This window comes from Cuculus canorus, unplaced genomic scaffold (genome assembly GCF_017976375.1).
Source record: "Cuculus canorus isolate bCucCan1 unplaced genomic scaffold, bCucCan1.pri scaffold_69_arrow_ctg1, whole genome shotgun sequence".
In the NCBI taxonomy this organism is placed as follows: domain Eukaryota; kingdom Metazoa; phylum Chordata; class Aves; order Cuculiformes; family Cuculidae; genus Cuculus; species Cuculus canorus.
The window spans coordinates 79,955-95,736 of record NW_026527848.1 but is presented as its reverse complement, the minus strand read 5'-3'; the positions used below and the strand labels follow the sequence as shown (position 1 = coordinate 95,736).

Here is a 15,782-nt window from a genome sequence, read left to right as displayed (position 1 = left end):
AACCGACACCAGCCCTAACCAGCACCGGCCCTGATCAACACTGGCCCGATCGACACCAGCCCCAGCCCAAATGCTTCACAACTGCAGGGCTGCCTCCATGCCCCATCACCGGGCCTGCGTGTTCTCCCACAGTGAGGGCTCTTCTCCCAAGTAGCCACCCTCCCAGACAGACTCATGATGTGGTGCCAAGGGGTGAGGATAAAGTCCAATGGAAGGAGTAAGTCGGCTATCGCATGAACTGAGCTTGCAGCTGGTCAGCAAATCCAAATGTCGAAGGACACCAGCCAGCGCTGCTCCAAGTGCATCAGCTTTGCTCTTTCCCTTGGTGATGACGCCAAGCTGAGTGGTGCAGTTGCCACACTGGAACGATGGGATGTCATCCAGAGGGACCTGGACAGGCTGGAAAAGTGGGGCTGTGAGAACCTCGTGAGGTTCAACAAGGCCAAGGGCAAGGTCCTAAACCTGGGTCAGGGCAATCCCTGTTTTCAGTACACGATAGGGGACGATGTGATTGAGAGCAGCCCCCAGGAGAAGGACTTGGGGGTGTGTGGGGCCAAGGAGGTCTGGAATCTGGCAGACTTTCATGCATGACTTCCAGAAGCACCAGAGAACTCCCTTGCAATACTCAGCGAGAGAAGCAGGCACACGAGGAAAGGTCTGTGTGTGTGGAGGGAGGCAGCCCACCCCAGCTCCTCTGACAGTTTTGCTGCTGGAAGAATCTGAAGAGATAACGAAGAGCATCCAAAGCCCCCCACCTGATCTCCCAGTTCTTGCAAAAGCAGTAAAAGATGAGACATCCCAGCAGCTGTCCCGGGATGGGGATACAGTCTCTGCCTGGCAAGCAGGGCTGTCTCTTTCGAAGGTGCTCCAGACCTGCCTGAGGGAGGCAAGACAGGTAGAGGGGCTGAGGGTCAGCAGGTGCAACGAAAGTCCTGAACCCAGGACTTTGCCCAGGGAAAAGCCCCCAGTGAGCTTTGGAGAGCCCTCCCAAAGCAGCTCGTTGGGGAGCAGGGCAGGGAGAGCTGCAGGCCTGGCCTCCCACCGTGCTCCTTGGGCAGTCCCGTCCTGCACAGGACTGGGGGCCGGGACGGGCCCTGGCAGAGAGGGAACTGGGGAGAGGAGACCATGGGAAGAGGAAAGAAATGGAGACCCTAGCTCCAGGCCAGAGCCTCGCTGAACACCTCAACCAGACTCACCTCACAGGCACCTCTGAGCTACGGGCTGCTCTACTGTGCTGAGGAGACACACAAACTGACAGTGTCTGCTCCTGACCAAGCTGGAGCACTATTAGGAAGACCACGTGTGCCCCTTAGCACCACACCCTTTCTACCCTACCCAGCAGAAGCTATAGGAAGTAGTACCAGGTGTTCCCATGAGATATGAAAGATGTTTGTGAACAGACTCAGGAGATCCAAAATGCATCTGCGTGTCTATCCAAAGTAAGCCTCAAAAGTCTGCCCTTCCTACACAGCAGCATTGATGGAACTCAACAAACTATTTTCTTCAGTTGGCTGATTGCTGCTTTGCTCCAAAGGTACAAAAGAAACAAGTTCTAACGCTTCTCTTAGAAAAGATATACTTTAGATACTTAACCAGTTCAAAACAAAACCAAAACAAAACAACCCCAAAACATCCACAAATCATTCTCACTCCTCTAACTCTCCAGGATGCCTCAGTACATCACAGAAACTGGGATAAACATACACAACTGACAGGTACTGGAGAAGCGTATCGTAGACTATACACATTCCAGAGGATCTTTTAGAGCTGGGGGGGGAGAAACCTCTACAAAATCAGAAGTTCTATACGAGAAACTGCTAAGCAAATTGCTTGACCTTATGGATATGAAAAATGGGCTCATTACGGCTGACAAGACAATTCAAAGTAAGGAACGTATTCCATTCAGTGAACTGGAACTTTGATGTTAAAATATTATCCAATATTCATCTATTGCTGCTTACCAATACACTTTGGTTAAGCTGTTGCTGGCCTCACCTCCGCTGCAATCCAAAGTGCACCTCGTGTTTCCAATTCCTGTGTTGTATTGACGGACTTCTTTCCTGCACTGCATCAGTTCCTTAGCTAGCTGTTCATCTAGGTCTGTATTGCGAATTACGGTCTTTCCCAGAACAACCTGTTCAAATTGAGGTTTGAAGGTGGCACCTCCAGACTGCCGAGTTATGACCACTGAGCCTGGCTCCAGACCTGCAGGAAAAAGACACAGACATGGCTTTACAATGCAGTTAATCCTTTGTTTCCACAGACAAAGCACACATCGTGACCCAATCCTGCTTCTTTTAAAGGTGGCAATTTTGCCTCTGAATTCACCAAGAGGTTGTTTCTGCATTCCTAGCTGCTTCATTACAAATCAATTCGGAAGGAAAACATTTTTCCTTTTGGACCGTATGTTTTTTCTTATCTCATACTTTTCATACAGGGCAGAAATGTCCTTCTCCTCGTGTTGTCACATCTCCAACTACATTTTGTCTATCCAGAGGCAGATGTTGCCTTTTCTTTCAAAGTTACTGGAGCAAAATAATCCTGCAGTTTCCTACAAGAAACTGTTCTGACCATCAATCACTTACTTGCAGAGAGAGTTGCTTTACTCTCCTACAAAGACACTTTGGTTTGAAGAAAAGAAAGAAATCAAAAGGGAAAATACCTATTCCACCACAGGTGCAAATGCGAATAATGGTTATGTTGGAACACTTGGCACGATACAACAGTTTGATCAGCTCATGCAACATGATTGAAATAGAAGGAATGCCCATACCATGCTGAAATGAAAGCAGAAATTCATATTCCACATTCACACAGACAACGCAAAACGGAGCCAGGCAATATCTCCTTAGTGATAATTTTTTCCCTCAAATGTCACCTAATTCGCTCCCACCAAAAACCTAACCTCTAGGCCTACTGAAAGGCAGGTAAACAGGCAAAGACTCTCACTGGCTTTAATAGGCTACGGATAAAGTACAATATTCCTAAAAATCATTAGTTATAAAATATTTACATTTTTACAAGCATAACTAGTGTCCTTTCCTAATAGCTGATGAACACACTTCATCACAGAAATGTCCTTTAATGCATAAAACCCCCTCACTATGTTTTTTTTAGCAAACTGAGGTGCTAGGGAACAGTTAAATTCTTTTGAAACACGGATATTGTGGTTTAGCTACAAAGCTCAGCAAATCTGAGTCCACCTCAATGTTCACGATAATGCAATAATTACAGCTCTAAAGAAAGGATGCACAATGATACTACAGCGATGAAACTGCAATTGAGGCATGTAATCACATCTACAATTTGACAATGCTACTGCAGGTACTGAGCTCTGCATGCAATACAGCCCTTTTTTCCAGCACCCCACATGCATCAAATCATCCTTTTCCCCCATTATTCAGGATACGGAACAGGGACAAGGCAGGAAGCCTGATCAAAAAATTTATTAGGACACTCCTGCAGTGATACACTGAGGAAAAAGGAGACAAGAAAGGAATGAAGGTCTCAGAGATTTGCTCTCTTCTAATAAAGGGCTAAGAAGGAAGTCTCAATTAGCTGACTGCACTATTTTGAGCACGCAGGTAAGCACAAACTTAAAAACCTGGCTCTGTCTACTTAAAGTGTTTAAGAGAAATGTGCCTTCACATTTTCTGCTTTGAATAGAATAATTGAAATGTGTTGCCTATCTGTTTAAGTGAGGTACTTACACAGACTGACAAAACAGGCCTCACTTCGTACACTGTGTAATGGTCAGATGTTAGGATAGTCACTACCAGGGCTCCCAAGCCCCAGTTCTTCAGCTACGTAGGCAATAAAAGTTTTCACCCATGAAGGGTTTCCTCCAACACATACAAACTGAGGAGGACGACATTCAACAGAACAATAATCAATTGCACGATTCAGTAGATAAAAAACACACAAAGATCAACGTGAGGATGCAAACACCTTCAGTCAACAAAAATCTATTCCCAGATGTGGCTCTTCTCATGACCGTTCTCCAAAGGCCATGAAGAATAATTATGGAAAATAACATCCTTCTATATAGCACTCAAAAGCCTTCATCCCATCTAAACTAGTAAAAGATGAGTATTGGCTTGAAGGCCCTCTAAAAATGGAGTTCTACCTGAAGAGAGACTGCAGCATTTGCATTTTCACTGGATAAAGAGACAATCAGAAACAATCATTCCTCAGTTGGTGGTATTCTCACACATTTAGTCTTGTTTTGAAGACAGCTACACTTCCACCTTCTGCAGAAAAACTTCAGCTTGTTGAATGAAATGAAGTATCTTACCTTTACATCTCCAAACAAAGCCGGAAAATCATGGGTACTGGTCCCAAGAGCAAAATGGTATGGGATGCCTTCTTTCATTTTCTCCAGGTGAGGGTTGCAGAGATGGATAAAATTCTCTCTGCCAGGACAGCAGCATTAAGAAACACAGAGTACATGCATACCCGTCCACTGAACAGATGCTAGTTTTGCAAACTTAAGCTGGGAAATGCCAAAGCCAAGGATACTCACACTACCTTATTTGGGTTCCCCACGCATTACATTAAGGAAATCCTCTATGTCTTTATCACCTTACGTCTCGTAATAAATCACATCTTCAACATTCCGTTCATTACACAGGGGGAAATCGCTGAAGAAAAGCTCAGATAGTAGAGGGCAATTGCAACAGTGCAACCTTTATCTTAAACAATATTGGACCTGGGGAGCAGGGTGGGTCTCTATGGTGAGAGGCACGATGGGAGCCAGACCACGGAATATTCAATAGACACCTTACTACACAGACCACCTACATCAAAGCTGAAAGGTAGACCTGACTTCTATGTTTTGACTGACCCTCCTAAGGAACCTGAGAGAGGTGGGAAGAGTTGGGCTTGTAGACAGGCAAAAAGGGGATTTCTGGCAATACGTTTTCCTGTAACTTCGTGTCATCCAGCCAGGAGGAAAAACCTCTACAACATGAGACTGGTAACAATACTACGGAGGATCTGAAACAGGAGAGGAAAAAAGCAATGGAAATCTGAAGTACAGAGAAAATCATGGAAAAGGAAAAAAAGCAAGAAAAAGGCCAAGCAAGGAAGAGGTAAAAAGAGTTTACTTCCTCTTACGTTGCTTCCCAGAAGGATGCGAGATAGCTTAAAAAAAATTATATATAAAACTTTCTGAAGAATCAAGAAACAAGGCAAGGAAGGAAAACTGAACTACGTACACATGCTCCTTGTGAGTGGAAGGGATTTCCCGTGTGGGCAAATCCTATTACAAGGTCGTGAAACAATTTCAGGCTTAGCCTGTACACCACGCTTAGCAGTTTCATTGAGACCAGTGGAGGTCCGGGGGACTTATCTAGGATGGATTTTTGTAGCAGAGGAACTGTGACCAGTATCCATTTTGAAGTGATTTTATTTTAAGGTCCCGTGGGTAGGTGGTAAAACCTTGGACCTAGAGTCCCCATGACTTACCAAAGTCTTATTACAATGTGGCCTTGGGTTTCACAGGTATGAGTTGAGTTTTTACAGTAGTGAATAGAAACAAATCCACTATAGTTGCTTCTTCCATTTGCTAGGAGCTGGGAACCAATACCGCTCTCTCCACCAACAAGAAGGATTATGGCTTTCTGACCAGGTTTTCTACTTGGAGCATCTCACAGCTCCTCATTTCCTACTTTCTCTGCCCAGGGCAGTGTTCCCTCAATAGAGGAAGAGCAGAGTGGATGATGACATTATCTTCAAGCAGTATGTCATGGACACAGATGTATTCCACCTTGGAGAACCTTCATGTGGTCACGCCTCTCGGTACCATCAGGGAGAAGACAGCTCTGGCAGGAGGGTGTTCCAACAGCCTCAGCTCTGCCCGCTTCTCTGTGCCGTGTGCTGGCAGACAGCACAGCGGAGGGGACTGGCTCCCAGAGAAGATGCCCAAGGCCATTCCACGTGGTCGATGTAGCCTTTGATGTTGGCGTTCAGTCCGTGGGGGGATGAGCTCTGGGAAGTGCTCAGGCGGATGAGACATCCTTCTTGGAGAGAGCCTGATCCTTGTGAGTTACTGGCACCCTTCAGCTGTCACAGAAGACACTCGCGAGGCCGAGAAGCAAAGGGCAATGCAGTTTGTACACTAGAATCCATCTCCAAAAGCATTCTCGGGATCTACCAAAGAGAAGGGTGTTGTCCACAGCTGGAAAGAACAGCCCCATACAGACCATGCTCAGTGCATTTTTCAGCAGGCTGAGGGGTTTGGGTTTATGCCCGTGCACACTCTGAGGGACAATTCCATTCTCCCTCATTCTGAATGGAATTGTCTTAGAGCTGTAGAAAACAGAGTTTAGAGATGTAGGATCGTGGCCTGGAAATGCTTTTGGGTGCTTGAATGGACTCATTGCAGAGCTGGGCAGTGAGCTCTGGGAAGCAAATCCTCAGAGCAAGACTGGCTCCCTCCCAGCCCGCTTCCTGATCAGGACAGAAGTTTCCTGAGCACCCAGGGAAGCTGTTGCAGCATTAAGCAGCTGGAGCCACGTGAGGGGCATGGATGCTACGGGGAAGGCTGAGTAGGAAAACAATTACGAGGCCTGAAGGATGAGGAGAAGGAAGCCCTGGGATCTTCCTGACATTGCAGAGCTGTTAATAGAGGGCTGAGTGAGGCATTGTTGGGCTGTTGTTCTCATCTTCTGTTTGAATGTGCCCACTCAGTTACATGCTGAGACAGCCAGTAGGAAAAAACATCAGGAACAATGTGTTTGCTTTCCTCTTTTCCTTGGGAAGCATTCCTTTGGCAAGTACCCACTGCAGTGCCGTGTGCAGGCAGTCCCCTGCTGGGGAGGAATGCTTCTCCTTGACCTTCTGCCACCGTCCCTGTGGATGAACGATGCAGGTTTAGACCTTGAGATCGAAGAGAATATTTGCCCTTAGCTTGCAGGAGCAGAAGCGACCGGAACATCACAGGACAACCAGGGAGACTTCGCACAGGAGGAGGCTGAGGAGCTTCAGGCTCGAGTGGCTGCAGGTGAAGAGGGCTCCTACGCGAGCACCCACTGCCAAACGTGTGAGGCATTGCAGGCGCAGCTCGCAGAGATGAATAATGCCAACACCCACCTGGCTAAAGAAAACGCTCACCTCCGTAAGCAGGTGGCTTTGACAGAAGAGCTTCAAGCTGAAAATGCTGACCTGAAAAGCAAACTTGTGCATGTAGCAGAGGTGCTGAAAGTGGTAGAGGACAAACTGGTAGGCAGGATATAAATGGCAGAATGGAGTCAAGAGCTGGAGAAGGAGCGTGAGGAGACAATGTCGGCGCTCCAGAGGAAATCAGAGGAAGGCAGATGTTTGCAGAGGGCTCAGCAGGTGGGCAGGCTGGAAGAAAAGAAAAATGTCCCCAAAGATCTAGGTATCAGCCAATGGGCTGGAATTTATTGCAGGAACCAACACCAGAAACAAGAATATAATGCCGTGAGCTACAATACTGTAGGACAAACCATAACGCTCGTCTTCTTATGCAGAGCTTGTGTTTTCTTCCATATTTCTTAGTGCTGGAAATAGTTTCCTCTGGTTTTGTTAATGTGAATAGATTCTTGATAGCAAATATTCTTTAGCTCCGACACTAAGGGACACAACTCTTGCAGCCTCTGAGCAAATCATAAAATCGGCTACAAACGGCGAGAGATTTGTTGTATTGCTGACAACGGAATTGCTTTTGTTATTTTAAATTCATACTCACCTATCATCTGCCATGCCCATATATTCCAAAGCATATTATAAACAAATATATGTTAAAGAGAAGGTGGAACGTGCAAACTTTTCAGTTACATACAGTTGAGTGCTACATTTACTACTTACTACTTAATGCTTTACTTGAATTGAAAAGTGATAAAAATCTGAAGTGGATGAAATGTGATTGCATATTATGTACTTTGGCTTCTCGCTTAGGTTAAACACGGCATCTCTTGAATTAAAGGCTATGGCATAAAGTGAATTCCAGAGCTGTGCTTTATTTTAGTGAGTCATATTTTTGGAGCTGCATATATTCCATGTCATAAAGAAGAGAAGACATATTTCCCTTTATGTCAGAGAACTTTTCACATGACATCTTCCACGTTGATTTTCTTTTTCTTTATTGGACAAAGTGTATGGGTTTATATCCTGTGAATGTCTCTGTACGTTTGAGCTGAAAGACATCAAATAATCACATTTGCAGCACCAGGAAACTAACAAAAACAGGTTGTGAAAATCTAGCTAGACTGGAAAAACATACTGAATAATAGAGTATCTGGAGTATTCCTGCATGTGAAGGAAGATGGGTGCGTGCTCTAATAAGTCTCTGTACAGCTGACTGAAAAATGAAATTTCCATTTTATTGAAAACTCTGAATATTTCAGCACTTGGAGTTGTCTCAAATTAGGATGAAAAGTCTAAATATCAGCATTCTTCATCGAGAGGATACAGTTTGACATCTCTGTAATAAAACGCTTCATGCATTTTTTTTGATGCATTGATGCATTTCCAGGTATTGCAGCTGCACTTAGAATATCCAGTCATGATGAGGGACAGTTGATGCACAGAATGAAGAAAAGAGCCTAATCTGAAGAACCAGCAGAATTCTGCACAAGAACACAGGGAAGTGATTGTGCCCCTGTACTCAGCATTGACGAGGCTGGACCTTGAACACTGTGTTCAGTTTTGAGCCTCTCACTACAAGAAAGATATTGAGTTGCTGAAGTGTGTCCAGAGAAGAGTAACAAAGCTGTCAAAGGGGCTGAAGGACGAGTCTTATGAGGAGCAGCTGAGGGAACTGGGGTTGTTTAGCCCAGAGAAGAGGAGGCTGAGGGGAGACCTTCTCACTGTCTACAACTACCTGAAAGGAGCTTGTAGTGAGGTGGGTGTTGGTCTCTTCTCCCAAGTGATAGGTGACAGAATGAGAGAAAATGGCTTGAAGTTGTACCAGGGGAGGTTCAGATTGAACATTAGGAAAAATTTCGTCCCCAAAAGGGTTATCAGGCGCTGAAACAGCTGCCCAGGAAGGTGGTTGAGTCACCTTCCATGGAAGTATTTAAAAAGCAGGGAGATGAGGTGCTCAGGGCTTTGATTTAGTAGGCAGGTACAGTTGGACTTGATGATCTCAAAGGTCTTTTCCAACCTAGCAATTCTATGATTCTGTGAATGCATTAGAGGATAAATTCAAGGAACAAATGAAAGAAACAAGTTAACACAGAGACACTTATGATTCACGTAATAAATTGTTACACTGCAATAGCCCTTAAAAATGGTAATTCTTTTTCCACACTCACCATTGAAAGAACTCCCTTTCTACTCCAAGTTTGGTGTTATTGTTTGAGAGCTTGACCATCCTCAGAATATGTATTGGGATCTTCCACTGTAAGACTGGAATCTATTTATGTGTTGATTGATCTGCTGATGCTGGCACCATATAGCAATCAAATTAAATTTAACAAATATGGTTTCTTTCCCTAAGGTGAATTATTTTCCTGTAAGTTTTAACTGCTAGTTCTCTCTCTTCTGCCATCAGTCTTAGTTCTAATTCATGAGTAGGCCTAGGGCTCTTCCTATCAACAACAAGCTTACTAAGTATCAGAGCTTCAGGTTTTTTGTAGTCACTATCAGTTTACGTTAAGTCTGTTGCTGTCTGCTGAGTTGTGTAGACATTGTTTAGCACTATCTATACAATGCTGAGTCGGTTTTCTAGCTGAGGAATGTCCATGGAATAGTGGGGAGACACACTTAGAAGGTAAGCACGTAAAGACTGAGGAGATGACGTAGAGTTAATATTGGGCAAGGGGATGGGAAAGGTTGGGTCAGGGTGTTAGGAGATACAGTAAAATCATAGAGAGGGGAGGAATAGAGTTGGGAATGGGTTTTCAGATAGCTGGGGAGGTTGGTGCCTTCGTACTTAGCTCAATTACTTTAAAAAAACAACCCTAAAAGTTTACTTTGGGCCTCACATAGGTCTGTGGTTGTTTAGTATCAGCCTTTTTCCCTTATTAATGACTCTCGTGGTAGTCCCTCATACTCTTTTAGGCTGTGTTGGGGTGTATATTTCATGTCGTATAATTTATGCAGTCTCTTTGTCATTTTATTTCTAACAAGAAATGGACCACAGAAGATCATACACGCTACAGGTGTGAGTGCGTAGAGCTTACTTCTATGGATGACAAGAAAATATATTAAAGTAGTATTTTTCAACTAAATTTGAAAAACTATCACTTCCTCATATAGCCTGAAAAGGAATCTCTTCAGTTTTGTCTGATTCAAAGAAGAAAAATGACAGAAGAGAGAAGAGGGAATTTCTTGTATGATAGGCTAAAGAACACATTTACCATTGCAACACATCAGATCATTTAAGGCCTTTGCTACATGCTTCTCCCAAGTATCTACGATACTGCAAACAGGGATAGTCAGTGTTTCTTGGGTTCTGGGTTTTGGTTCAGGGTTTTTTTTTATTATTTTTTTCCCCATTAAAGCCTATCTTTTATTTTAATCTCTAAAAGGAGCATTAAAATAAGAAAAGAGTCTTTGAGAGTGTTGATCTACTGCTGTGTTAATCTGTACTAAATGTTTCTCCTTTACAGCTTTGGATTGATAAGATGCATGGCAAAGAAAGTTGTTGAGCAAGTAAGAAAAATGTTTGTTAGAGATGGGATCCGGGAAGACATTTCCACAGCTGCCTGAAAACATGCCCACTTTTCAGTGAAGCACTGCAAAACAGTTTCACAAGCCCTGCATTTGGTATGAATTACTGTAGTGTTTTATCTAAGCGGAGAAGTCAAGTAAAAGATTCATATGAGGTTTTATGGAACTAGTGAGTTTCTTCACTCTGGTTATGGAGGCAGTAAATTTCACCCTGGCAGGGGAAATCAGTTCTGAAGCAAAATTGGTCAAACTAGCCAGAAGTCTGGGTTCCATTGTTGTGTTTTCCTTCCTCTTGGAGAGCATATTGGCTGTAACACAGTTGTACTATTTCTCCTGAATAGAAATGAAGTGCTCTGTTTCCTCAGTATACCCAGCATTATAAAACTCCAAAACGGTCTCTCCTTGGGTAGGAGGGGCTATTTCAAATTAGAAAAAGTAATACATCGAGAGAGATGTATGATTGTTTTCTATATTTCTGGCACTATTGTTTGCTTTTTAACTGTCGAGAGGTCTGTTTAGCTTCCTCCAATTCGCATGCTAGGCATAAGGTTGCAACGCGTTGTATAGTAACTTATGGATATTGACGACTCTGAACTCATGCACCATTCTTCCTATTTATGCAGCAAACACTGCAGAAAAGTGAGGTTATCTGTCAGGCCAGTACCTGTCAGGCTGTATCACCCCTTCCATAACCTCTGGTGAAGTCCTTAGAATTTTTTTTTATCAACGTAATCTCTCATATCTCAAAGCTTAACCAGGCTATGTTGGGCTTTTGGAATAAGAACAGATCAAATTGCATAATAAAGGTACTGAACCTACTAATTTGTACCTCACCTTGAGTCTCAGACTGCACAAAAGGCCCCTCTCTCTGCAGAGGCATTTCCCCTGGAATATTTCTGTGCTGTGTTCCAGTTAGGGCTGCTTGACAAGTCCTGTATATGCTGATTGTAGTGTATAAATGCATTAATAGCAATGCCCACTTGTGATGTTAGACCTATGGTTTGAGTAATTGATGCCAATGACAAAACAGCAGTGGTATAATGCACTGGAGTGAAAATCTGATTGAAAGTCCATGTGTTGAAAGAGTGCTATATATAATGTCTGCCATTAGCGAGATAAGCTAAAAAACCTCACTCAAATTAGTAATTTTGCTCATGTGTGGCTATTTCAAAACTGAATTTTTAGTAAACTAAACATATAAACAGACCGATTTTGCTGCCTCGCCCCATTTCAGGTTCTGATACTATGAGTAAGGACTATACTAGCAAAGTTACTAATGTCTCAGGTCCTGATGTCTCTAGGGTGGAGCTCTTCAGTATTCTAGACATAAAAACAAGCAAAATTGAGTGGCAAATTGTGTCACCTTTTTCTGACTGTGAATAGCTGAAAAGAAGTGGTGAAGTTACTACACGCTTGCGAAGCTCCCTCTCACCCAGTGAGCCACGTCAAATGATCGTGTGCGCACTCCAAAACCAGTGGCAGTTAAGTGTGTTCCAGCTACAACTGGTTTTTCTTTAAGGTTGTTTGAGCTATTGCATTTTAGCTTAGATGTGCTGGGGGATAGAAGCATGCATGCAGTCAGTTCATGTTGCTCAGCTGATGAACGGTAAGTTATTAAGCTGCATGCTTTGATCACTTGCCGTGGTTTGTGATAGCTTTTATAGTGGATTCATTTGCTGTCTGTCGTGGCAGTGGTTTTGATAGATCACAGCAGGTACTGATAGAATATTTGTCTACATGCCTTTTTCCGGGCTTCTTTTCCTGTGAGCCACAAAAATTCTTCGCTACTTACGTTAAGTACTTTTATTATAGGCTCAGGTGCACAAATTCATTCTTCTGAGGCAACTTGAACCCATCTCCCCTTTTCAGGGTGTGTGTAAATAACTATCTTTAAGAGCTGTCTGTTTCAGAGACCATCTTATCAGAATCCTCTGAAAATAATATTCCATAAAGCCTTAATCATAAACCACTGGCTATGGCTAAAGGTTTGTAATTTTGATATACAGTGCTGTGGTACTTGTATGTAGTCAAGCGCGCTAGGACTAAGCTTAGTCGAGCATCACAGAGATAGTATTTAACAATGCAGTGTATTTAAGAGTATTGGTGGGGGGCAAAAAATCTGCATTTAAAAATTGCAAATCTAAAAATTCTTTCCTACTCATAGGATTCTGTGTGATTCCACGACAGTCAAATCTCTGTCATTCACAAGAGTAGAGGGAGACCTTATAAATACACTTGCATGTAGGAATTGGTTATAGTTTTCACTTAAAAAGATACATACATCTCAATGCGAGACAACTATGTATAGAGCTATTTATATGTCTGGGTTCCAGTAACATAAGTCACTTGGATTTTTCACTTTCACTGCCATAATATCCTGAGAACATCCTAAATTATCAGATACACCAATACTGCTCCTTCATAGCTCCGTACAGTGTCTTTACGAACGCCACATGTCTGTGTATACGCAGACAGCTACATTAACACACACACATACACATGCTGGATCGACAGTGCTTCTTTGGAGCAATAACGCTTTTAAGTATCTGTTGTTTCCATTTTCTTGTTTCCAAAGCTTTTGTGTGAATTCTTCGAGCACATTTCTCATTATTCTCTCAGCCTTTCCTCTGCTGGATGGCTGGGGTTTCCAGACATATAACCTGAAATGTCCCTAGGAGAATTTACATAAAAACAATAAAGCCAAGGAAATGGAAACCACAGAATATCTACATGAGGGGTTTTTTCAGTCTTTGCTAAGGAGCTCATTGGTTAATATTTACAAAGGAATTTGGTTTTCCATATTAACAGCCTTCTCACTGTTAAGCAAATGCAGGAGAGTGAGATGGTAAGAATCATTACTTAAGGGAATGGGGGCTATATGTTAATCCCATTAACGATTAAAAGAGTCTACTCTTCTCCACCCGAGTACGTAAGGAAAAACATCCCCTGAAAAAATCATAAATGGCTTAATCAGGCAAATGTTAATGGAAATCTCTGAAGGGATTTTACTTCCTATTTAAGAAAACTTTAAAGGTTTTTTTTGTCTGTTTATTTCTCTGAACTCGTATAAAGGCATAGCAGTTTCTGTCATCCATACTCACAGCATACTCCAAAAGGGAATCATTAAAACTGATACTGCTGCTTACAGGATCAGTAGTACAGTAAAACAATTCCAGTTTCTGTTGAAGGCTGCTCGTTAATAATGAGTTGTGTACTTGCCTCTGGAAAATGCCTCTGGAAGGTTTTGACAGGACCTTCCTTACGTTAAGTTTCTTACATCGCAGAAACCTCTACCACAACTGTCACATTCTCCTGATGGTGATATTTTCTGCAGAGAGGTCAGGCCAAACAAACACAGGTTTAAACTTTCTTAGGTTCAGATTTTTGAACTTAATGGCGTTCTTTAAGGAGAAGTTTTTTTCCCCCACATTTTACAGAAAATACTTGTATTTAATTAGCAAAAGTGCTACTCTCTAATGAATGTACTGGAGTTTTATACTCTGCATAGAGAAAACAACACTCAGGAAACAATGAAAAATTATTGTTTGTATATGTTTCTCTTTCTCAAAAATGCTGGTGCTTGTTAGAAAGAGTGTGAAGTTGTGTTAATTGATCACTTACGACCCTTGAGGGCTGGAATTGGCTCCTCCTTTTTGTAGGAGGAATTGGATCTTGTAGTTCTTAGCAAAGAGACAATATAGATCAAGCCTTCCAGACAAAACTTGCCTATGACTGACTGTTCAAAAACACCCAAGGGAGTTCGGCACCTTGCCACAACAGCAAGTCAGTGGGAACCAGACGCCTAAGGGTCTTAAGAGCTCTTGAAAATTTGTATATTAACAGAGATGCTTGTGTCCCAGTTAGGGATATTCATTCATCCAGTAAAAGCATCTTGTGCAGCTGCTAATAGTCATGAGGGAAGCACTACTTGCGAAATTTAACTGCTTGCAAGCTGAGTAGTAACTGCCTAAATACTGCAGTCCTAGTGGATAGATGAACTATCGTACCAAAATGATTGATCCAAGGAGTTAGTCTACAGCATTTCCATGAGAATAATCTGAACAGCTTTTTAATATCCAAATTAAATTTGCTTTTGTTTTCTTGGGTAGTCTTTGCTATCAAGCAGTGATTTCACTATGAATGAGGGGTTAGAATTTTCTGTGGAATGAAATTGTCAAATAAAATGTCAGGATAAATCTAAATGCTGGTTTAGATAAAATCTGTACGTTTTGTTTAATAGGTTTGACTTAACTTTTAAATGAACATTTTAAACTGAAATTTTTGTTAAGATTAAAAGAATGAAACATTTGTTGAAAAAAAATGAAGCATTGTAATTCTGGAGTAATTGTTGTAGAAGGAGGGTTACTTTAACCTCAACAAATTTGTACTCTAAGCAGAGTATTTGCTTGGGAGGTTTGACTTTGAGTGAGGCACTTCCACTGAAATGCTTTGAAGTGTCTCTTGTTTTGAATGGATGTTCACTGGTTTGAACTGCTCTTCGCTGACTTGATCTATTTAAAAGACTTGGAAAAGAAGAAAGGGTCTTGTCAGTCCCTGACCTGCTGACAAGATCAACGTATGGCCTGGTTCAAAATTACCCTTTCTCTTGCTGGAGAAAAGGAAGAACTGGGGAAGAGGAAGAACTGGAAATGTAGACGCTGCCTGGTAGGATGCAGCAGTTCCTCAGGCTTAGCGTGGGGTGATGTCCAAAGGGAAAATGTTTGTGTATTCTTTTGCTTACATCATATTGTTTTGTTGTTTGTTGGTTTCCAATAGCATTCTGTTCTTCCTGTTTTCCAAGTCCTTTTCTTTTACAGTTTCTGTAAAGTTTTCTCATGGGAATGATCTCAATGTGTATATTTAGGCTTCATACTAAACGTATAAAGTTCAAGTTATAAACAGCACATTGGTTCTGGGTTATTTGTCCCACACATCGATGCCTTCAGCCTACCTTTCTGCCATGGCTAATGCATCACCGCCTCAGGTAATTTGAACTAGCTAAAGGAGCTTGGTGGGAAATACAAAGATCTTGGTAAAACATAACAATATGGATGTAATATCAAATTTTTATTTATTTTTAATTGTTGTTTTCAATTAGTAAACTGCAAATAGTGAATTCAGTCCTGTTCGAACTGTTCCTACAG

The 15,782-nt window shown here is 42.4% G+C and overlaps 1 protein-coding gene across 1 annotated transcript; it reads right to left on the bottom strand.

The window, feature by feature from the left end:
- Positions 1-1,957: 1,957 nt before the first annotated feature.
- LOC128850762 (uridine phosphorylase 1-like) lies at positions 1,958-7,725 on the bottom strand. The gene is given in 6 exon segments (XM_054055755.1): positions 1,958-2,205; positions 2,663-2,777; positions 3,711-3,756; positions 3,758-3,858; positions 4,295-4,412; positions 7,712-7,725. Coding segments are annotated over 6 exon segments (642 nt in total).
- Positions 7,726-15,782: the final 8,057 nt, after the last annotated feature.